We start from the raw sequence: 24,980 nt of genomic DNA, 5'->3' as shown, positions 1-24,980 counted from the left end.
TTTGGATCTGGGAAATCTGTTTGATGATAAGAGACCAAATAATCCCATAGCTTTTGTTACTCTTTCAGCTAAACACCATGTGACTCAGTTATTTCTAGACAGTTCCCACAGGGATAGGAAAAGCAGCGATGTGCCACATCTACTTTTCTCTCTTTTTTTTCCTACAGGAAAATGCTAAGCAAATACAACCGTCAAACTTACCTAAAAACACATTATTCTTACTAAAAGTTAACTGACTTAAGAATTGCATCCAAGTGCTCTCTTCTTTACAGCCAGAAGTATCACAAACTGTTTTCAAACCTTTCAAAAGTTTCCAAAATTCATCATTGGCCTTTCCTGTATGCTTATGGAAAGCCATTAAATTTACTATGTTTTCTTTGCTCTTATATTCATGAATAGTGAATTTACATGTAATTAATATTAAATAAAAGCATAACAATTTTATAATTCATGATGTTAAAAAAACATCTAAAATGAGGCAGAAGACAATCATGGAGTGATGACAGTTTTAGAATAAAACAGGGTCACTATAAAGTCTGAAATCACTTTTCAACTTTAAAAAGTAGACCATAAGAGCAACAGAGTTCAAGACAGTTACATCAAAAACAGATATATAGCACTGTCTTATTTCCAATCCCAGGGCAAGTGCACAGCTTCTAACAGAGAAAAGCTGGCCAGGTCACGTGGCTAGTTTTCACATCTGAAAATGGTGATAATAACCCTTTAGGGTTGTGGTGAAGAAAAACTAGTTAATGTAAGCAAAATACTTAAAACCGTCCCTGGCACACAGACAGAAACGTCAGCTATTACGCTTACTCTGACCCATAGCAAGCCATATCAGACAAAAAGACGTTTCCATAACACACGCCCTATTTGCTTTCAACTTTATCAGAACTCTGTGAAGCCTCATACATCACCTCGTCATTGATCCTCTTCCTTGGAGACTGCTGATGTGTGACATTTGATTTTGCCTTTTCTGCTTTTCTCTGACTATACTGTTTATATGCCTCTTTCATTTCAGTTTCGTATTGCTGATATTTTAGTTTATATTTGTCTGTTGGGGCTGGCAAGTTTTCAGGAATTACGTCCTGCTCCTGGAAGTAAAAAGAAAAAGTATGCTATCCACCAGAAAAAAAACAAAATTATTATTAACTTTCCTTATTAACATTATCAGACTTATCATTTACCTTAGCATTATTATGCCCAAGGCAGAGACCGTTATTACCTATGTTCTAAACAGAGGTGATATTTAAAACATTTAGCTGGTACAACATCTCTGAGCAATCAGAGCTCACAGAACTGCTCAGAATGGTTACCGGCCTTTAAGACCAGCGAGTCTGTCTCTTGTTCTCAGCTGAAAGTCAGTCCTGGTTCTAAAACAAATTGAGAGGAGAAAAAATGGCTTTTCTTTCTTCTTAGGAATTTTAGATAGGCTTTTTTTTTTTCCTGCTCCAGAAAAACTCCACTGTCAACCATTTCTTCTATAATAGTCATAGGAATTGAAGAGACTAATACTGAGAAGCACTCGTTGCCATTTCTAGAATATTGGGATATTCTACCTTGTGGTTTTATTTGGTCCCCTGCCACATTTCCTTGGGACAAGAGATAACACAGCCAGTGGATAAGAGAAACCTAACCAGCACAGTAAGCAAACACATGCACCAGAGAGAGACAGGTGCTCCAAAAGGAGTACATCACAGTCTGTATCCAGAGGGAAGGGCGATGCAAAGCTTCAGGGTGAAAACTGCAGCACGGTCCAGACCGGGGTCCTATTCCCGCAATTCACCCAAAATGAAACTGAGGAGACCGGGCACACGGCCCACTACAGGACAAAGACTAACAAAGACAGAAAAGCAAGCGCTACTCACAGGATACTGGTTAGAACTTGTATTTATAATGTGGAATAAGACACTGAATATCGTTTGAGGTATAAATATGTCCCGAGGAGGCATCTTGGAATAAGAATAGTTACTTACTTCTCCACAGCATCCTACTAGCCTAAATTATGAGTCAGTTTCCAAGAGACCAATTTTATATGGCTAAGCCAGCAAGATCTTATCTAATATTCTGCCATAATTTTTAATCCCTGGACTGCCTATTAGTATAAACCTGTACTTGACCAATTTTATAAGATATTTTAAAAATACCATTCTTACATGAGGAAAAACGTAAAACAAAGTAAAATTATTCCACCAATATTATTGTTTGTGATGTTAATATATAAAATACTTACACTGGATAAAGCATAGACTGAACATAATGACATTTCTGGATTAAGTACAACGCTAAAATACATACTATAATCCTGAAAGTTGGTAAGGAGAAATAAATACTAACCAGCTCACCTAGACGATGCTGAGTACATGGAATGTGACATGGTATGACCCAACCAAAAGCAGAAGAATTTGGTGGGTTAAAATAAATATGTGCTGTACTAAGTGGAACATATGAAAAATCATCCTGAAAATAAAATTAAATGACAATTATATGCTGGCTGTAATGTTGTGTTCAAATGTTTATCATATTAAATACCAAGTAAAAATTACCTCATCAGCAGAGTCAATAAGGCTTGCCAAATCAAGTCGTGGGACCCTGAAAGAAATAATCTATGCATCCCATAACTTTTAAAAATAAGACTTTAAAAGTTGCAAACCATATACACTCCATCTTATATAAACAGGTACACTGAAGCCATTGGTGAGCTGGCTCCCAGCAGCTGTGACAGGCTTTTCTTAAATGTTCAGTAATTTTTTGAGCTGGTTGTTACCAAAGAATTATTAAAAATAAAATTATATAAACACAATTAAGTATATTATATTAAAAACAAAGGTAATAAATACTGAAAAGTCATCACTTCTTAATGGTTTTACTATGCTTTGCTGTCACCTGTGTTCTAGAGGTTCCTTCTATCTACCGTAGCATGGGGTAACACAAGGGTGCACATCCCTCTCCAACTCAGAGCTCTGAGACCACATGGAGAGCCTGAAATCGCCACAGTGGGCCCTTCGCACAGGAATGAACCAGTGCTATGAGGCAGGACTTGATATGTTACTCTGTTGATTGCTGAGACTTGAAAGAATGGTGGAGCAAACGTTAATATGCCCATGAAACTGAAAGTGCATCATGTCTGTAAGGGGCACATTGTGCGTGACAAACACTGAGGAAATATTGTTTCACTATTCAAAACTATTACGTGATTCAGCAAAGAAATCACTTCACTCTACAACAACATTCATCTTGGTTGATATTTTCATGTAAAATTTATAATCAAGTTAAAATATACCTAATTTTATTTATAATTCCCAAGTAAAATTTATTAAACATCCAGCAGCACCCAACTGACGGTCCTCACACCCTCAGTACCTTGTACACAGCATGTGTACCTAGCTTGATTTTTTGTCTAGAGGAGCATGCAGGGGTCTATTATGTGGAACCATAGGAAATTGCTGACATTTGCCCATTTTCAATCTGTAAAAATGTCGACTTTATACAGTTCAGCCTTATAAATTATAGTTTTTAATTTCTATTTTCCAGAAATCTTGTAAGTCTAACATACTTAAAACAATACAAAAATCACATCCTTCCAAATTTTAAAAGGCAAAAATGTAAAATATAAAACATAAATTAATATATTCTAGTCCCAAAATAAAATCCTTTTAGTAAGATTGATAAAATTGTCATATTCCTCAAGACAAGATCAAAGCACAGATATACCCCCGTTAAGTTCATTTTGACTATCCCAATTATAAAATGCAAGATTTCATATATTTGTTTAATGAATGCATGTAGCTGAATTTTCTAAATAAAACAACATTTTAACTCTTTCAAGATAATATAAAAATAATATTAAAGAAAATTAAAAAACAAGAGACACGGGCCGGCTCCGTGGCCGAGTGGTTAAGTTCACGTGCTCTGCTGTGGCGGCCCAGGGTTCGGATCCTGGGCACGGACATGGCACCACTCGTCAGGCCACGTTGTGGCGGCATCCCACATCCCACAACTAGAAGGACCTGCAACTAAGATATACAACTGTGTACGGGGGCAGTTTGAGGAGATAAAACAGAAAAAAAAACAAAAACAAGAGACATATTTCCCTTAGTCCGACCATCCTATCACAAGAGCAGCTTTAATTTTAGCAGGGTCATTTGCAGGCCATCCACATGCATAAAATTTTTTCTGTGGTTCACAATCACAGCTACATATATCATTTTGCTTTCTTTTCATGCTTCTCAATGTATTATAAATATTTGCCCATTATACTGCTCAAAGGTGAAGAAATGTGACTTACACAGGTAGGCAAGGATTCTGGATTGCCCATGATCTCGAAGTCCATCCTTGCTTTAATTAAAAAGAAAAAGAATCAGTATGCATATATCCCGTATTATCCCGTATTTATACCTTAAAAGACAAGCAGTGCGTCAATGCAATAAGGCTAATTACAATTTTTCTCAGTACACTTTATATAAGAAGTATTTATTAAGCACTCCTTACTGTGCCTGAGACATGAGACAGGATGATTAGCAACAGAGGTAATTCTTGCCCTCAGAGCACTCTGTCTGCTGGGGAAGACATTCCTGCAAATACTAATGCAGAAAACACGTGCCGTGACAGAGCAGCTGCACAGAGCATGTACCCAACCTAGTCTAGGAAATTGAGGAGGTTTTTCAAAACGAAAAAGTAACCTTTAAATGAAGCTCTGAAGGATGAGTAGGAGTTAGCCAGATCAAGAGAGAAGGGAGAAAATCGCTTCAGCCAGGAGGAACAATTTGTGCGGCACGGACAAACAGACAAGAGTCAGCTGTCGGAAAGGGCTGAAATCCTGAGTGTGAGGAGGTAGAGGTCAGAGCTGTTACACTATAACACAGGTTGAGGAACCTGGACTTTGCCCTAAAGGTAATGGGAGGGCAGGTGGTGCAGGATTTCAGCAAGGAAGCGACAAATATATACACGTATATGTTTGTAAATGTTCAATATTAATGCCAAAAAATTGTGCAAAGACTTGAAAATTACAGTGAGCTTAGTCACCATGGAATGAGAAATATGTATGAATCTTAGGGAAAGTTCAAATAAATAAAAGCAGGAAATAACTCACTCACCAGCACTTACAGCTTACTTCTGAAATGTTATCTAACTGGTCATTTTTGTGATACTGACAGCAGGTACAGAAATTATATTCAAGACTGAGCTTCATCACTCTGGCCATAAGAGTAAGAGAAAACAAACTCAGCTCAGAATCAAATTTAATACGGCGTTGTTTTAGATACTATCCTAATAAATAATTAAAATATAGCAATGTAAAATCCAAGATGATCATTTAAATTTAAATATATATATTTATTATATATAATAAAATAAAAATAAATATAATTTATTAATTATATTAAATTGATAAAATAAAATATAATTTTTTATGTTTGTGTGTGTGTGTGTATATATATAAAATGTAGCCTAATATAGCAGCATACTTCCATTATCCATCAAAGATTTTCTTAATTGCTTTTGGGGAACATTATGACCTCATCTAACGTTAGGGAGAAAACCTAAATAGAATATACTTGTAGTTGTCATAGTCATCATGATCATCATCATTATTATCCCCAGAAAGTGTTTTAATAGACCTATAGACAGTCTTCTGAAGTCATAGGCATAAATATTTTAGAATGGCATTTACTTTTCTTGTCTAATTCCAACAAAACTGTGTTAGCCAATCCAGAATAGACAAATTAGTTTACACATCCCTAGGCTGGGGGTCAGCAAACTATGACCCAGCTCTGTTTTTGTAAATAAAGTTTTATTGGAACATAGCCATATTCATCTGTTTTACAAACTGTCTATATGTTCTCACGACAACAGCAGAGTTGAGTGGTTGGAACAGAGACCACACAGCCCATGAAGCCAAAAATATTTACTACCTGGCCCTTTATTTAAAAAGTTAGATATTTCTGTATCCTCTCATTTAAAAAAAAATAGACTTTAGGGGTCAGCCCCATGGCCTAGTGGTTAAGTTTGGTGTGCTCCACTTTTGGCAGTCCAGGTTTGGCTCCCGGACATGGACCTACACCACTGGTTGGTGGCCATGCTGTGGTGGTGACCCACATACAAAATAGAGGAAGACTGGCACAGATTTTAGCTCAGGGTGAATCTCCCTCAGCAAAAAAAAAAAAAAAAAAAAAAAAAAGACTTTATTTAAAATACACCTTTTAAAATAGACTTTATTTTTTAGAACAGTTTTAGGTTCACAGCAAAACTGAGTGGAAGGCACAAAGATTTCCCATACAGCCCCTGATCCCACACATGCATAGCCTCCCCCATTATCAAAATCCCCCACAAGAGTGATACATTTGTTAGAACTGATGAATCTACACTGTACATCATTATCATCCAAAATCCATAGATTATGTTAGGGTTCACTCTTGGTGTTGTACATTTTATAAGTTTAGACAAATTTATACTGACATATATACTGTCTTTTTCACCTTTTATTATAAGCTATTTCTATGCTACTCCTTAAAATCATCTTTTTTATTTTTTTACTTTTTTGGTGAGGAAGATTGTCGCTGAGCTAACATCTATGGTAATTTTCCTCCATTTTGTATGTGGGACGCTGCCACAGAATGGCACGACCAGTGGTGCATAGGTCCACATCTGGGATCCAGGCCTGTGACCCCATGGGCCACCAAATTGGAGCATGCAAATTTAACCACTACACCACCTGGCTGGCCCCTAAAATCATCATTTTTATGTCTACATAATATTCCATCTAAAAGTTGTACGTTAATTTATCTAATATTTCTCAATTGCTACATATTTTTCAATATATTTTGCTCTATTAAAAAACACACTTCAAAAAATATCTTTCTTTTCATTTGGCATTTTCTATATTTTGAATTGTTTCCTTAGGACATATTACCAGGTATGAAATTTTTTGCATCAAATAATTTGAACACTTTTGTAGCTCAATACACACTGCCAATCTCGTTTCCAAAAATGTGGTACCAATTTACAATGCACCAACTCTAGTTCTGAATACTCTCAATATTACATTTTTCCCCTAATTTAATAGACACATAAAAGAATATGATTATGTTAATTTTCATCTCCTTATCAGTGGAACTGAAGAACTTTTTATATTCTTATCTCCCACATGTATTTATCGTTGTTGGTGTTTATAATGACATTTAAAGCATTAAGTATCATTTTTTAAAAAGTTTACATATTATTTCTCACTTTTAATTCTAGCTTTTAGAAGACTCCAGAAATGGCAGCTGATAGCTATGATATCGATACTTTGCTGACAAACTCTAAGAGATGATAACCTGATATCTGGGATTATTGTTTTCTTAAGAAACAAGGGTTCTAAGATAAACATAAACTTTTTCCCTAACTCTACCACTAGCTGGACCTTCCTAATACAGAGACGAAGGCATTAAGACCTAAATAAAGATATGATTTTGGCAGAAAAAGGTAATTTTAGAAATCATTTTTTTAAGGACTTAAACCTTGAGCTTTTCCTAACAACCAGGAAAAAAGCTGAAGCATCCACAACATGATAACCAAACAATCAGCAGGAAAGGCGATAACACTGTCCTTGACATTCTGACCAGCAGGAAGGGCTGCTTTGATTCAAATCACCAAATAGTCCGGATTTAACCCATAATACTGCGACCAGGAACCCCAAGGCACTAACTGATCCATACAAAGGGAGATGGTTGAAGACAGAGTAAGGCGCACAGATCTTGAAGTCAGAACCAGAGTTCAAAATCCTGACAAGTCACTGAATCTCTAGTTCTTCCCTATCTTAAAGCAGGGTAATAAGAATACCCACCTCAAAGGTTTGTTGTAAGAATTAAGTGATACGAATAATTGAAACACATATCATGGTCACTGATAAGCAATAGGCATTCAATATTTGAAATAATAAGAATAGCAAGGAAATACACATCATTTTTATGTTTCTAAACTAAATTTTGTATTTACCCAATCCTGTGGTGGATACAGGAACAAAGTAGCTTTAAACTTGCACTTAATTATCAATGATATACACAACAGTGACATTATGAAGGCTGAGAAGAATAAAAGTCCTAATAATAGAAGCCCAGATTCTCTTCCTATCTAGCTAACACAAAATGCATACTGATATTTTCTTCTTCTATTTTTCTTTTTTATATTTTCTGCCGACATACAGATGTTTTTTAATAATAAGAAGAAACAATAAGCTTCATTTAAAAAAATAAAGCTAATTCAAGTAGTGACCAATTTTTAAGTAATAATTATCTTCAATTTTGGTGCTTCAATTATTCAAGTCTAGGAAATATTGATCCTAAATATTTGGGAGTATAAGTAGCCATAAAAACACGAAGAAAGGAATCAGAAAATTATTTAACGAATTATCCTACAAGGGGAAAATCATATAGCATACATACTCGTAGTGGCTTCTTTCTTCCAGAGAATGGCTGAGTTTGACTTGGAGAAGCAGCAATTCCTTTAACCTCTAACTCCATTAAAGTTCACGTATTTATCATGCAGGATACTGTGAAAAAGGTAAAATAAACATAAAATGAAAATTATTACTCTAATTTTAAATAAGCCATGCAAATTACATAATAATACTACATGGAAAGAAATGAGGTGGTTAATCACTTGTACTTCTTTCAACAAAATCAACTTTCTGTGAGGCAATTACATTACGTGAGGCAACAGATGTGGGGCAGATACTGGTGGGAAGGACGGCCCCCCAAAGATGTCCATGTTGTAATTACCAGGCCCTGTGAATATGCTGCCTTACATGGCAAAAAGGACTTTTCAGACATGATTAAGATAAGGATCTTAGGGGCCAGCTCCGTGGCCAAGTGGTTAAGTTTGCGCACTCCGCTGCGGCGGCCGAGGGTTCGGATCCTGGGCGCGGACATGGCACTGCTCGTCAGGCCACATTGAGGCAGCATCCCACATCCCACAACTAGAAGGACCGGCAACTAAGATATACAACTGTGTACCCGGGGGGAGGGTTTGGGAAATAAAGCAGGAAAAAAAAAAAAATTGGCAACAGTTGTTAGCCCAGGTGGTCAATCTTTAAAAAAAATAAAATAAAATAAAAAGATAAGGATTTTCAAATGTGGACATTATCCTGGAGTATCTGGTGGCCCAATGAATCCCCCGGGTCCTTATAAAAGGGAGGCAGGACAGTCAGACTGAGAAAGAGAAGACATAAGGATGGAGGACAGGTCAGAGAGGAGAGAAGATGCTATGGAGCTGGCTCTGCAAACGCAGGGAGAGGTCACTAACAGTCTCCGGAAGCTGGAAGAGGCCAGGAAGGGACTCTCCCCCAGAGTCTGCAAAGACACCAGCCCTGCGGACATCTTGATTCTAAGCCCTGCAGGCCTCATTTGTACTTCTGGCTTTCAGAACCATAAAATAATGAATTTGTTTTAAACCACTAAGTTTGTGGTAATTGTTTACAGCAGCAAAAGGAAACTCATGCACGTACCTCATCTCCACCACAAAGCAATACAAATTTACTTTCTTTACTCTTTTCCTAAAATTTTATGAGTTTTGATTTTTGCCAGAGTAGGCTGATGAAAATATTTTTAGCAAACAGAATCTGTATCTAATACAAAGAATAAAGTGGAGTGAATGGTCCAATTAGTAATTATGAAGTGATAGGTAAAAATGCTTGCAAGAAAATATGCAACTTGCAAATATGTACAAAACAAAAATCACATGACTATCTCAGTCATCCAAATTTTGTGTGTATATATATATATTTCTTTTTGGTGAGGAAGGCTGTCCCTGAGCTAACATGTGTGCCAATCTTCCTCAGTTTTGTATGTGGGATGCCACCACAGTGTGGCTGACAAGTGGCGTAGGTACGTGCCCAGGATCCGAACCTGTGAACCCAGGCTCCTGAGGCGAAGCGTGCAACTAACCACTATGCCACTGGGCCAGCCTCCCAAATTTTGTATATTTTATTTTATACTTCGACCTTATGTTCCCAAGGATATATTTGTGCCCAATGATTCATTCATACCTTCTTTTTCTATTGTTAGACTTGGATTTATTCGAATAGTAATTTTTTTTTTTTAAGGAAAGATAGCACAGCATAGCATCAGCTTGGAGTCAGATAGACTGACATTAAAATCCTCATTTCTGACACTTTCCCATAGTGTAAGCTTGGATAAGAACTTTAATCTTTCTGAGCCAATATTTCTAAAATGAGTTTAATGTTAGCACCTTTCTCATCCTCCTCTACCCTGTGGAACAGGGTTAACATTCAATACATGGCAGCCATCATCATTATCATAAAAACATAGTTTTATTTTATACTCAATGAAGTAAGGAACGATAACTCAGTTCCTTACTAACTTATCTATATAGTTCCCTTCGCCCTATTTCCACAGCCCCTCCCCTACAAACTCCTTGCTCTAAGCTGGAATTCTACTATAAGAGCAAAGTCAAGATGACTTACCAACCAACAGTAACCATGTTCTGAAAGCATCACAAATCATCGGATTTGAAAATAGTCCTATAGCAGTAGTCAGCCTATTGCTTTCTTTTCAGGGATATCTTTCACAAAGAAGCCAGTATTTAAACTTGTTTTTGGTTTGGATGGGGGGAGGGAGTAGTTGTTTACATTTAACCACATCAAAAGAGCTGTTCTATTTGTCATGAGGGTTAGTGGCCAACAACCCAAGCTGAGACACAGATGCTCAGCAAACAGCTAAGGGATTTTCTCCACACATCAGTGTCACAATTATTTATACCTTAGTAACATTACAGCCATTTAAAATCACTAGAGGTCACTTTAAATCATTATAATGCATTTGGAAATAATAAAAACAACAAAATTTAAACCCTCAAATGACCAGGTTATCCTAGTCCCTGGACTTCCTCCGGCATGACAGTCATCACGCTTCACTGTAATTAGTTCTTTTCATCTCCTAATAATGTTGGTATCTCGTGCTATATTAATAGCAGGTACTTAATAAATATTTACTTAGTCAATCAATAAATTAATGTGTAGTCTCAATAAATTAATGCATAGTATGTGTAATAGCTGTACACATTTTAAACATATTCTTATATCAGTTTCACTTCTCTGCACCTATAATTATGACATCATCACAATGCCCACATATAAATTGTCTTCAAACAATTAGATAACATGTTTATAGCATGAGCGGTAACTATTTTTCTTCACCATTATACTGTAAGCCTCATAAAGGAAGGACTACCATTTTGTTCACCCTATATCTCAGCACTTAGCAGAAAGCCTAGAAAATAGTAGGAACTTAAATATTTGTTAAATAAGTGAATTCAGTCAATTCGGATATGAGTTATTTCAAAACTACAATTACTAGCACACAAATGGTTCATTCAGATATGGGAGCCTTCAAAGGGCCCGTCATCATATAGGGGGCCTCCAGGACCCACAGCACAGAGCACTCAGCTCAGCGATACCCTGTGTCAGAGAGAGAACAGCTCAACCTTCGGATTTCCACACTGAGGAATCTGAGACCCAGAAAAGTGAATTTTACTTTGCCAAATTATTTGCCAGTTATTACAGACCCTGTATTCACACGTTTCAGCCCCCTTTCCAGTTCTGCACCCCTCCTGGTACAGGTGATAGTCAGAAGAAGGGGAGGGGAATTAGCCGCAGAGACTAAAGAACACCGGAAACCTAAACTTGGTGGCAAAAGAATCAGCATTTCAAACAAATGGGCCGTGAGCCCATCTTTGGAATGGATGCCAAGGGTTGTCTTTGTCCTAAAACACTGACCATCCAGCTGGGGTGTGTTGAGGGTGGGGGAGGATGGGGGGAGAAGGAGGGAAGAGCACTTCCGAATGGTTTGTCTCCGCCCAAACTGCTGCCAAGACGCTAGATGTTATTCCTAACATGAAATGAATGTTGCTGACTAACAGATCCACAACTTACCATATTATCTTTAGAGCTACCAAAAAGAACAGAACTCGCCTCCCCCTTCCCTCATTTTTTAAGGATGATTATTTTCAATTCTAATTACCATCACTTCTCTCTTGGCTAGTGACATTAGTGACTATAATGTTGCTTTTACCAAATCAGAAGACAGTAGAAAGCAAAGAATAAATTGATCAAAACCAGTCCATAATCAAGGAGAGGAAAGAGATTTGTAAATACAATTTAATATCTAAGCCCCCCGCAGGAGACCAAGTGATTACAAACCCAAGTATTTGAATTGAACCTGGCATCATTCCTAATTTCAAACACAGCAGAGTAATTGCCCCCGCCCCCATGACTCCCCGAAAAGTTGAGATTATATTTAAGAGTACCTGCAATGTACCAAGAGGGATGCTCCACCTTGTTCCCGTCTGGAATTCACGGACTGGGATGAGACACCAGAGGCAACCAACCTCACTTGACCAACAATTTGGGTAAAGACCAAGTCCGGAGTGGGAGGGCTGGGAAAGCTACAAACCAGGGCGGCTCCCCGAGAACCCTCCTGAGACAGCTTCAGACACACAGTCCTCAGCGAGGCTCGGGCCGCGCAGGCCGGCGTCCTCGGTTGCCCGGCAACAGGCGCCTCCCCGGGGGCCTCCAGTCCCTCTCTCGCTTCCCGGGAAAAGAAGTCCACCGGCTGCCACCGCCTCCCCCTCGCCGTCCCGCCCGCCGCCCCGCCCCAGAGTCCTGCGCCCGGCGGAGCCGAGCCCGCGCGCGCCCCTCCGACCCCGGCGCCCCGCGGAGGAAGCCCGCGCGCGCTCCTCCGACCCCGCCGGGCGCGGGGCCGCTCGCTGGCAGGCGCCGTCGCAGCGCGAAGGGCAAAGCCCGGGCGTACGCGCTGGCGTCGTATGTAATTCTTCATTTCAGGGAATTCTGCTTAATGTGTTTTATACAGCATTACTTTAAATATGCATGCACATATACATATATGATCACATATGTAATTATGTATATAATTACAAATGAAAATACTTATATAATGGAAAAGGAACGGGCCAAGGAATCAGGAAACTTCCGTTGTATTCTTTGCTCTGCACACCATGTCTTTGGGTGTCAGCTCCTTATCAATCAAAGGAATAGTCTGGTTTGAGAGGTTTCTGAGCTTCCACTCCCCTCTAATATGCGTCACTTTCCTGAATTACACAGTCAAGCGTCAGATACCTGAATTGGGACTACGATCTTCTGAAGCCTGATCCAGTTCTCTTCCCGGACAATCAACTTGTTTCTCTAATCTGCAGTGTCTTTTCAAAATTAGCTTCTCTCAAAATGCATGTATCTCAATTTGCAGGTGGGAGCAGTTTTGGAGTAAAAATACAAATATATCTAAAAGCATAACAGTAGTGAGGTCAATGGGTATCAGGCAATCACTCCTGTTTCTCTCCTACACTCCAGGAAGTTCCCCCACCCCCCAAAGATAAACTGAGAAAAAAAGGAAAAAGGAAACAAAAACTGAACTTCAATTTTTATAAGCTTGTCAAAGACCTTAAAAAATTCTACTACTCAACTAACCTTGCCCCTTCCACAAATAGGTATTGAAGACAAGAGCATTAGAACCTGTCCTTGTCTGTTCCTGGCACGGAGGCTCAGTACACATAAATTGCTCCAGTATTTCTGAATACACTTCTTTAAGCTATTAGGAACATGGTCTAAAAAAACACATTTACACAATTCAGATATTGTGTTAAAACATCTATTATAAAAGCAATAATCATGGATCTATGTTTTGATTATATAAATTGTACTTTTCAGTCAATTTTCAAAACAATTAACTACTCTATGAAAGTTCTGTTGTTATTACAGCCAATTAATGTCTGTATACAAAATGGAACTAAATTAGCTATATGTTAACCCATATTATTTGCAGATCCAAAATAATTTGCATTTGAAGCTCAAGACACATCCATTGAACACCTGCTATCTGCAAATAAATGCAATGTTAGAAAAAGTGAAGTATATAAGCCTACTCAACGTTGCCTTTTAAATTATTAAGTCTAAAATATTTATTGAGCCCCTAGCGTGTCTGTGACAAATGAGATATAGTTTCTAAAGGAGCTTACAATTGTATACAACTTTATTAGAAAGTTAAAGCGTGCTCATTTCTTCATTCAACAAATATTTGCTGAGGGCACACAGGCTCAGTATCTGCTCTGGGTGCTGCTAGAGCAGTGAAGCAAACAACGGCACTGCTTTAGTGAAGGTTACAATCTCATAGAAGCAACAGCATTAAATAAACAAATGTCCAATGTGGAGTAGCAATTAACACGGTGAGGAAAAATACAGTGGGCTAATGGGATAGACACTGACATGTAGGAAGTGTATGTTGTGTGTAGCTGTATGATCAGGTATGGCTTCAATGGGGGGAATTCTGCAGGTAAAGGGGACAGCAAGTGCAAAAGGCCTGAAGAGACAGCATCCTCGTCAAACTGGCAGATGTGGCTGAGGTAGAGCGAGCCAGGGGAGAATGTAGGAGAGGGACCCGAGATTAACTGCGGTCAGGTTCTGTAGTGCCTTGGGGGCCATATTGAGGTCTTCAGATTTTATAAGTGTGGTAAGAGGTCGTTAGAGGGTTTTGAAAAGAGGAGGGCTTATGTTTTAAAATCTGGCTGTTCTATGGAAAATAAATTGTAATGAAGTAGGAATGGATACTGAGAAACTGAGTAGAAAGATGTGACTGCCTTTGTCCAGTAAGAGATGGTGGTGGCTCTAACCAGGATGTTGGCAGTTTGCAGAATGGAAAGAAGTGTTTGGATTCAGGATATAGTTTAAAAGTAGAGCTAACAGGATTTGTAAATTGATTGAATGCAGTGAATGAGAGGAAAGGAAGAATAAAGTAATATGGCACATGAAGTGTTTGGAGGAGTAAGAGGGTATGATGATTAATTTTATATGTCAACTTGGCTAGATGATGGTGGCCAGGTGTTTGGTCAAATACCAGTCTAGATGTTTCAAAAAGATAGTTTTTAGATGTGAGTATCATTTAAATCAATGGACTATGAGTACAGTAGATCACTCTCCAAAGTGTGGGTGAGCCTCATCTAATTGGTTGAAGGCCTTAAAAGCAAAGACTGAAGTTTCACAAAGAAGATGGGATTCTGCCTCCAGAGTGCAACATGGGAAGTCTGCATGAGTTTCCAGCCTGCAGCCTCAAGTCTGCAGCATCAGCTCTCCCCTAGTCTTCCACCTGTCTGCTGGCCATGCAGACTGGGCTTGCCAGCCCCACCATTGTGTGAGCCAATTTCTTTAAAATCTCTGTCTGTGAGTATGTGTGTGTGTGTGGGTGTAAAGTGGGGGGCATATGTTCTGGTGTTCCTTTCTCTGGATAACCCTGACTAATGCAGAGGGAAAAAGAGAAATAGACACAGGAACATGAGGTGATTTAGTGACAGGAGATTCCTTCTAATTGGAGGACCTTGTAAAAGGAACTAACATTTGATTGCAGTCTTAAAGATTCATTTGTTAACTGGTTCGTCAAATATTGAACTCCTCTGTTGAGATGCTTGGGATACTGTAGTAAAAAAATAGCAAATAAGCAGTCCCTCCTCTTGGGGCTTGCATTCAATTAAGGGGAGAGATGATGACAATAAAAATAAGAAAATTGCATCATAAGATGTGAGGATAAGGGCTATGGAGAAGTGTAAGGCAGAAAAAGGCTTATGGGAAGTGACAGGGTAGGATGGGTAACATACAATCCCACTGTCAGGTCTTTTGAAAAGGTGTAATTGGAGCAGATGTTTGGAGGAGGTGGTAAAGGAGCCGTGGAGCTTTCAGGGAAGAGACTTCTAGCTGAAGAAACAAGAGCAAGCGCCCGGCGGCAGGAGCACCTTGGCTTTTTCAAGGAGCAACAATGGGGCCAGAGTGTCTGGAGGAGAGAAAAGGAGGGGAGAGAAGCAGGAGATGAGATCAGAGAGGGGCACTACTGTGTAAGGGCCTGGAGGCCCTTGTGAGGCCTTGGGATTTTGCTGTGAGTGCCTGGGCAACTGATAATTGGAAGGTTTTGAGCAGAGGAGTGACATGATCTGACTTACATTTAACAGCATCACTCTGGATGCTGTGTTGAGAACATTATTTAAATATTTGAATATGAAGATTATAAATATAGATAAAGGCAATGGAATGAGGTCTTAGAAATACTCTCTTATTTTCCTCTAGAGATTTTTTTCACATTTAAGTCTTAATCTGGAATTTAATTTTGTGTAACGAAAAGGAAGTGATTAAATCGTACATTTTTCCACGGGATAAGTAATTATATGAGAATATATTTTAAGAAGCCCATATCACCTAACTCATCAAAAATGCCATCTCTGTTGTATACCAGTTCTGAGAGGTACATAGGGGTACTTCTTGACTATTTTTTCATTCTATCTACAGTCATGCACTACGGAAGGACATTTTAGTCAACAATGGACTGCATATAGGATGGTGGTCCCATAAGATTAGTACCGTACAGCTAGGTGTGTAGCAGGCTATACCATCTAGGTCTGTGTAAGTGCACTCTGTGATGTTTGCACCTGAAAAAATCACCTAAAGATGCTTTTCTCAGAATGTATCCTCCATCATTATGTGGCACATGACTATATTTATAACTGAATACCAATAAAAGTAGTATACTTTCAAACCTTGAGTTGCAGCTCAAGTTGTAATTCAAGAAACATCAATAATCTTAAATACATATGAAGAAAGAAAAAAGTAAAAACTCTTTCTGATTTCTTGACTTCTATTGGGTTGATTAAATATCCTTCTTTTGTCATTTTCCCTCTACTAGCTTGGTATTTCTTTCTTTTAATAATTATTCTTAAATTTTAATACGTATGCATCACTTAACAGAATCAAAAGTTAGCATCTCCACTCTTCCCCCAGCAATACAAGACCTTGGAATAGTTCAACTGTGATCACTAAGCGTTCCCATCTTCCATCTGATTTTTGCCTGGTGTTACAGTTCCACTTTGTATTTATACTCTTTCTCCAGTATCCACATGCTTTCCTCTTGCATCTCCTTCAAGTATTTGCTCAAAAGCCACCTTTTCAGAGACATCCACACTCATCATCCTATTTAAAACCACAACCTGCCACCCCCACCTCCACACCCCCCTCAGTGTCCCTAAACTCCTTAGCCTCATTTATTTTTTCCATAGATATTACCACCTTTCTAAATCGTGCTATAGCATTTATTTATTATGTTGTCATGCATTGTGTTTCCCTTCACTAGGATTCTAGAAAGGCCAATTGTTTTGTTTTGTTTTTTATGGTTATATCCCAAGCACCAAGAAGAACACCTGGTACATAGTAGTCACTCAAAATACTTACGTATACTAAAGCCTGTATACGATCACAGTGTCTGCGTCTGAAGAATAGACTACAGGAGGCGAAGAATGGGAGCAGGAGGAGCCACTAAGAAGCCACTGCAATTATGCACAGAATCAAGGAGGTGCCATTTCGAATGGTGAGCAGTGCTCAAGGTCGGAAAATACAAAGACAAATTCAACAGGATTTACTAAGGACTAAAGCCTCCAAAGTTGGGGGTTGAGCCATCAGAAGGATGGGGCTGCCAGGAACTGAGACAGGGAAGACATGGGAGGGTCCGGATGGGGGTGTGGGATATCGGAAGCTCAGTTTGGACTGTGTATGTAATTCCGAAGTCACATATATTGCAATTCTTCATTAGTAGATAATGGACCAGAAATATTTTCTCTATTGCTCAGTCGAATTTCCATTAGGATCCTTGTATTTTTCTCCATTTTATAACTTAGTTTTCTGCTTTCTATTAAAAAGTGGTAACTAGTTGCATCAAAGTTGTTTTTCTTAATGGCAAGGCTAATTGACTAGAACATTCAGTAGGTGTAAATATGTGTTCACTTGAATTAAATGGCATTGTAAACAACATCAAATCATCCAATAAAGATATTTATTTGAAACACAGAAACAGTGAGAAATGTCAGTCAGAAAAAGTGCCGGTTTATTATTGAATAACAATATAACCGATATAATGGATTTAAAACATTAAGCCACATGAAGCTGATTTATATTGCAACGTAGGTAAAATAACAGTGTCCTCTGTCCTAGTCGTTAGCACGCCAACCTAGGCAGAGCTTCATCTGAAGTTCACTAGTCACCAAAGCAGGTCTGTTCCAGATTTAAGTACCAAGAGAAGATTTTGTCCAGAGAACTACTTGGCTACACTTTTCCAGTATCTATTTTTATCTTTCTAGGTCAGTCTCTTCAAATGAGAAAAAGGCAATAAATTATTAAATTTTTACAAAGTAAAAATTTAAGATCACATTATGTCGTCGAGTGTTCAAAATGTCTACTCTTGCTTTATTCCCAATCTCTGAGGAAACGGACAATATGATGCTGCAGTTTATTTAAAACAGTAAAAAAGCTCTACACAGAAACTGAGTCTGTGAAACTAATATACAGGGTTTTGCACAGGCCTGGCCCAGTGTCAGCATCTAATACATGTCGTCCTTTTACATAACACTGTGCTGCCTGCATGTTACAATCTGGATTGTAATCCAGGCACGCTCGGCAGCGATTCAGGATTGGGTCCGCAGAAAGCTCCTCGGACGGTTAAAACTGCACCAGAGGGCGACTCAGGGTTTCCCTGTGGCCCAGAGTTCTGGAGCGGGCTAATCCTGCCGCCTGTCCCACCTCGGCTCTGTCCCTGCCCGCCGGCCCGGCCCGCTGCGCATCCCCTCCCTGGCCTCAAGCTTGTGCGGACGGACGCACGGAGCCGGGCGAGAGCGTGGTCCCCAGAGGCGGGGGGCGGGGGACACTCACTGGCCCAGCCGTTGAAGGTCTGCGCAGTCGGGGCATTCTCTGCGTCCCACCATGGTTCTGAGGAAGAAACTCAATTGTTTATGGACCTTAAGTCTCTGTCTAGTAGCCAGTAAATCGCTTCCCAAAGTCCCCTCCATCACAGACCAGAGTTTTATAGACGCTTGCGTCAAGAGTCACAACGAAATGCGTGGCAAAGTCGATCCCCCCGCGGCCAACATGAAACACATGGTGAGAAAGAACTCGGGCCGGGATCTTATTTCTCTGGTTAGTCCTAAGACATCTGGGGGATAAATTCATAGACTCATTTGTATGAAATAAGTCTGGACTTTCAGCATGCAGTTAAAAATCACAGGTTGGCTGGGCTGTCTCCTCCAGGGTAGCATAGGAGTGGATGGGAAAGGAAAGCTTGAAGCTCTTCCTTGCCAAGACTTAGTGGATTTCGCTCCCTTGTGTGGCGGTCGGGACGGGGAGAGAAGGAGGTTGGGGAGGGCCGTGTTTGTGAATTGCTTGGTTTATGGTTCAGGCTTCTCTACGCTGCACGGGTTCCGCCCGCTCCGTTTTGGCTAGCGCTTCCCAAACCACACAGTCAAGGTACTGTGCATAAAAGAACTAGCACTGGCATGGAGAGTCTGCTTTGTTTTCTTATCTATTTTTATATCTTATGAAGTCAAGGTTGAAACAACAGTACATGTGTGGTGTTCATCTGAAAAAAACAATGTTGTACAAGGATATAAATAGTGAAATCACTGCTTGAAGAATATCAGATTGTCAATTCATGAAAAAAAATAAATATGTGAAGTTTAATTTCAAAAACCTTGACTGATTGTTGTAGATCTCCGTCATATAGACAATAAAGCAAAACAAGAGTGCTCTATTGAAGAATGAGCATAAAGAACATGGGATTATTAAAGTAATCCATAGAATTTACAAATTTTTAACAAATTGACTATGAATTTTACTGCTGGAGATTTCCCTTGCATTATAACTTTTTCTTGCATGTAAATAGGATGTCATCATGAAATTATGAACATAACTGTGGATAGCATTAGTCTTGCTTATGTATGTACTAGGCAGATGTAGCTGTACTGTAACTCTTATATCTGCTCCAGCTTTCTTCCTGTCTAGCCAGCAGAAAATAAAGTGGAAGTAGTTATAAAGTCACAACTCAGGCGCTAAAACAAGCTCAAAACTGCACTATGCTGCTACATGAGAAAAGGATGTAAATTTAGGAAATATTGGATTAAGCAAAAATAAACCCATCTCTTTAATCAGAATTGTTAAAATGTTTTGATATGTAACACATACTTTAATCTCCAACAGGTTGGGACGGTCAATGGCATGTTTTGTTATGCAGTTTGCTCTATATTTCAGTATCTTTTTTTAAGAACTATTTTATGTTATAAAAATGCTACTTAAATATGTGTGTGTATATTTACATATATATACACATATTCTATATAAACACATATATATGCTATATTTTCCAAAGGAAACAATGAAAGGGTAAACATAAAATTAATTTAAATTTACATAACTACCTGCAGGAGAGAGGGAAGAAAGGAGTAGGGTGGAGGATACATGAATGAAAACAAGCCTTCTTTGGACTCACTTTGTTTTGTAGTTTGACTTTGTAAACGTGTAAAAGTCTTTGTTGTTTTTACCATTTGCGTTGTGGGGGATCAGAATTGGCCACCCCAAAATATGTCTCTTTGCCTTGCCTTGATTATTTTTAAGAACAAAAGACTCTGAAAGAAACTATGACCTTCCCTCTAAGTGCTTAAAATAAATTTAAAATAAAGGCCTGTCCCCAGGACAGGCCATCACCATAGATAACTCTGGGTTTCGGCAGACTGGGAGGACCCTTGCTAAGCCCACTCTTATCAAAGTTCTATTTACCAAACATTTGCTTTTCCATCTCCATGTGAATTGCCTTCCTCTCCTTTGAAGCCCCAAACCACCACCCCCAACATCCTCCTTTGTCTTTAGCTGAAAAAGGTGTTTAAGATGAGAACCTCTGCCATTTTGGCAAGTTTCTCAGTTTGCCTGAGTCTCTCTCATGTATACATGTTATAAAGCTTTGTTTAATTTTCTCCTGTTATTCTGTCTCATGTGAAATTAATTCATAGTCCAGCCAGAAAGACCTAGAGTGGCTACAGGAAATGTCTTCCTCCCCTACAGCATTTTCTGGGTCTCTTCATTTCTGTGTGCAAATCCATACTTCCACCTGGTATCATTTTCTTTCCACCTAAGGGACATTAACATTTCTTATACTGTGAGTCTGTCGGTAATTAATCCTATCAACTTTTTATGTCTTTGAAGTCTTTATTTCTTCTTAATTTTTGATAGATATTATCACTGGGTATAGAATTCTAGGCTGAACTTTCAAGATGTTTTCCCACTATCTTCTATCTTCTTACACATTGTTTGTGATGAGAAATCTGCTGGATCATTGTCTTTGTTCCCATGTACCTCATATGTATTTCTCCTCTGGCTGCTTTTAAGAATTTCTCTTTATCCTTTGTTTTGAACAATTTGATTATGATGTGCCCTGGTATAGTATTGTTCATGTTCCCTGGGGTTCATTGAGCTTCTTGAATCTGCAAATTTTAATCAAATTAGGAAAATTTTAGCCATTGCAGATAATTTTTTATCAGATGCCAGATACTTTGAATTTTACTTTGCTGGGTGATGGTTATTTTTGTATTTCTATAAATATTCTTGACTTTTTTTCCTGCCTTGCATTTATGTTACTTAGCATTTTGATCCATTTGTGTCTTGTTTTTAAGATTTGTTAGGCAGGACAAAAGCAGCGGTTTAGCCTAGGGGTAATTATCACCCACTATTAAGGCAAGACCTTTCTGAGTACTCTACACAATTCCCAAGACCGTGAGGTTTTCCAATCTGCCTAGTGGGAAGAGGCATTATACCGAATACTGTGTGAGCCTTAGGTAATATTCCCTCTTATCCTTTTGAGTAATTCATTCCCTGGCCTAGGGTAGGTTCCTTATATGCATATGCTAATCAGCACTCTGCTAAACACTCCAGGGGACCCTCTGAACGTCTTCGGAGTTCTCTTTCTGTGCAGGTCTCTCCTTTCTGGTACTCCTTTATGGCCTGAAAATTCTCTCCAGGCAGTAAGCTCAGGCACTCGGAGGGCTCCCCTTGCTGGTTCCCTCCTCTCAGGGATCACTGTTCATTGTTGCCTGATGCCCTGTGTCTTGACAGCTGCTTTTTCACATATTTTGTTTTTATTGTTTCAAGTGGGAAGGTAAAGCTGGTCCTGTTACCCCATCTTGGCCAGAAGCAGAAGTGCTGACTGTTGACTAAGTCTTCAACAGGAGTTTGCCCTGTCTTCCACTACTAAATCATCCAGGAAAACCAGGTGCCTCATTTCTCATATCAATTTCTGTATCTGTCAGAAAATGATAGACTATGCTCTGTTAACAAATAAATCCTGAAATCGCACAGGCTTTCATTTCCCATTTTTTATTTTTTATTGACATTAAACTATAAAACATAATGATTTGATATATGTGTATATTGTGAAATGATCACCACAATCAGTTTAGTAAATGTCCATCATCTCGTATAGTTACAAAATTTTTTCTTGTAATGAGAACTTTTAAGATCTAATCTCTTAGCAACTTTTAAATATGCAAGACAGCATGGTTAACTGTAGTCCCCATTCTGTACTTTATATCCCCAGAACTTATTTATCTTGTAACTGGAAGTTTGTACCTTTTGACCATCTTCATCCATTTTGTCCATGCCCCCAACTCCCCCTCCGGCAACCGCCAATCTGTTCTCTGTATCTATGAGTTTGGTTTTTTTAGATTCCACGTATAAGTGAGCTCTTACAGTATTTGTCTCTCACTGTCTGCCTTATTTCACTTAGAATTCTTCAAACAAAAGTTTAATATCTCACTCACACAAAGTCCACTAAACAATACATGTTTAGTATCTTACTTGCACCACTCTCCGCATCACCTCTTCTCCATGCAGTGCTTTCAGCTGTTTACATCTTGGTGCCATCATGCCAACACATGTTCTTCAGAGTCACCGTTGAGAAAGCTACAGGGTTGCACAGGAGTGTTTATGATCCGGCCTGGAGGCGATATGTCGTTCCTACCCATATTCCTCTCAGCAAAATTAGTCTGATGACCCTAGCCTGCTTGCATTAAATGTCTCTACCACAGAACTGCTTCTGTGGCCATCAAATATTCTTTTATTCCTTTCCTCCTGTACGCAGAACAAATTCAAGGCCTCCCTCAAAGGGTAAAACCCAATATCCTATCCAGCCACTGAATCAGAGTCTAACATCTCTGAGTGGTATGCAACAATCTCTCCAACAAGGTTGGTTGTGGGCACTCTTGGCCTAGTGACTGTGTCTGCCCTCCACATAAGCAATATTCAATAGTAGCACAAAGAGAAGACAATCATAACAAACACTTCTATTCAGAAAGTGGAAGAATGGGAGCCACACAGCAATCATTGGTTCAGAGCAATTCTGAAATCTGTAGGGCAGGTATTGTGAAGACCTGCTAGACTGGGGGTCAGAAATTTCTTTAATTAGAGGTAGTAAGAGTTCCCTTATCCATTGGTTTCTGTGGTCCCTATCTTCTTCCTCTGCAATGTTCTTGCTCATCCATCGTCCTTCTTGGCCCAGTGTAAATTGGGCATTGGGAATGGCATCTTTGAGGGCTGCATAGCCTCTCAGACTGCTTTCTGCCCACAGAAGTTTAAGGTCCAAAGGTCATTGAAAGTATTCAGCATTCCCAGGCTTTTTCACAAGAGGTTTACAATACCTTTGGGAATACGTCTCTCTCAAAAACTCTGAAGGTCTTTCAGCTATATGCTTCCAATCAGTTCCAGGTACCAGGACCCACACTTCAAGTACAGTTTGGAGAAATTTTCAAGCCTTTATTCCTTTGTTTTCTCACCCTAGTGCTTTTCTTTCTCATTTTAATGCCAGTTACCTTGAAACAAGACTTTTGGGGAAATGGGTACACCCTTAACCTGGTCCATTTGCTGAGGCACTTTTTAATCAACTAAGAGGACTTCCTTGGAGTCATGTACTTCGTCTCTTCTCTGCCCTGAGGCTTTTTAATCACATGCAAGTTTTATTCCATTTGTTTGTCAAAGCCTTTTAAAAATCTTATATCTTCTTATATGCTATATAGAAGCAATTCGTTTTCCATATCTCAAAAAGTCCCACATTTCTTGATTCTCTTTTTCATTTCTGCTTCCAAACTGGCCAGTGTTTTACTCTTGTAATATCTTGTTGAACCCACACTATAACGAACAAACACTATTAATGTTCTGTTTTCCAACCTCTGCTTGGAGCTCCAAGTTCAATGGACTCATGGCCTGCCTCCTGAGTTATAGATCACATTTTGTCAGATGTTTTGCCTCTGAGTCACATGGATTGTCATCGTTCCTGCCTCTGGCATAAGTTTCCTCACGGCTTGTCAGCTAACTGAAAAGTTCTCGCACATGGTTCAGGCAAGCTCCCCACTAACATTTGTGGGCTGGAGGAAGAGTAAAAATGGAAGCCTACATACAGTCTCATTGTTTGCTTAACAATTAAATCTTTATTTAGTAAGGAATGTGTGGTTTCAGGAACTTCATCTAACCCATTCAGATTTGGATTTAATCAGAATAATTTTGCAAATCTGCATTGATCTTATCAGTAACTAAATTTTCATTTCTTCTAAAATAACCAAAACTGTCTATTAAAATTAAAAGGCAAAGTTATAATGGATAAGTATTAATTTTAAGTATTTTAAATTTTTTTAGAAAATTCAATTGTCTTTTTATATATTTTTCTAAATATAAAATTATTCACCATTCTAGTGCTCATGTCCATCTGGTGGCCAATGTAAATAACTGATGTCATGCTCCACTTTGATAACATACAGATCTACATTTATCCCTACTTAACAGTGAAGGAAATGGTTCCCATTGCAAAATGTGCCCCTTACCCCCAAGACAGGAACATAAAGAGAGAATTGAGGAAACAGATCTTCAAAGGTACTGCTAAACAATATTATATTCTGCAAGAATCTACTGCTTTCATGCAGAAAGGAAAGGAAAGTTGATCTTTTCTCTTACCAAAGTTCATAGTAAGAGTTCAAATCTTCCAAAGCTTCCATATTTCAAATCTTTCTTGGACTCTGAAGCAGTGTCTGTCTCCAATGTCATTGGCAGCAATATTCACAAACCTATTTACCATTCA

General features: G+C 38.8%; 2 protein-coding genes across 8 annotated transcripts in view; one reads left to right on the top strand and one right to left on the bottom strand.

Annotated features, from left to right (window-relative positions):
• CAPS2 (calcyphosine 2) overlaps positions 1-12,522 on the bottom strand; it is a 52,627-nt gene extending 40,105 nt beyond the window's left edge. For 3 of the 7 annotated variants that reach the window (XM_070507314.1, XM_070507315.1, XM_070507317.1), the window contains exons 1-6: positions 12,304-12,522; positions 8,424-8,530; positions 4,289-4,338; positions 2,547-2,592; positions 2,338-2,460; positions 918-1,094 (exon numbers count right to left, since the gene is read on the bottom strand). In XM_070507314.1, the coding sequence (XP_070363415.1) occupies positions 918-1,094; positions 2,338-2,460; positions 2,547-2,592; positions 4,289-4,338; positions 8,424-8,501 (474 nt within the window). In that variant the 5' untranslated portion in view covers positions 8,502-8,530; positions 12,304-12,522. Of the gene's footprint in view, positions 1-917; positions 1,095-2,337; positions 2,461-2,546; positions 2,593-4,288; positions 4,339-8,423; positions 8,531-12,303 lie in introns of those variants that run through there. The other 4 variants (XM_070507316.1, XM_070507320.1, XM_044747947.2 and 1 more) reach the window with 4 other exon arrangements.
• A 6,274-nt stretch (positions 12,523-18,796) lies between these two features.
• Positions 18,797-24,980, top strand: part of GLIPR1L1 (GLIPR1 like 1) — a 32,216-nt gene continuing 26,032 nt past the window's right edge. The window contains exon 1 of the mRNA XM_070506603.1: positions 18,797-18,973. Coding sequence (XP_070362704.1) covers positions 18,797-18,973 — 177 coding nt within the window. The remainder of the gene's footprint in view (positions 18,974-24,980) is intronic.

Source organism: Equus asinus, chromosome 4, assembly GCF_041296235.1.
Source record: "Equus asinus isolate D_3611 breed Donkey chromosome 4, EquAss-T2T_v2, whole genome shotgun sequence".
Classification (NCBI taxonomy): Eukaryota; Metazoa; Chordata; class Mammalia; order Perissodactyla; family Equidae; genus Equus; species Equus asinus.
This window is presented reverse-complemented; position numbering and strand designations above follow the sequence as displayed.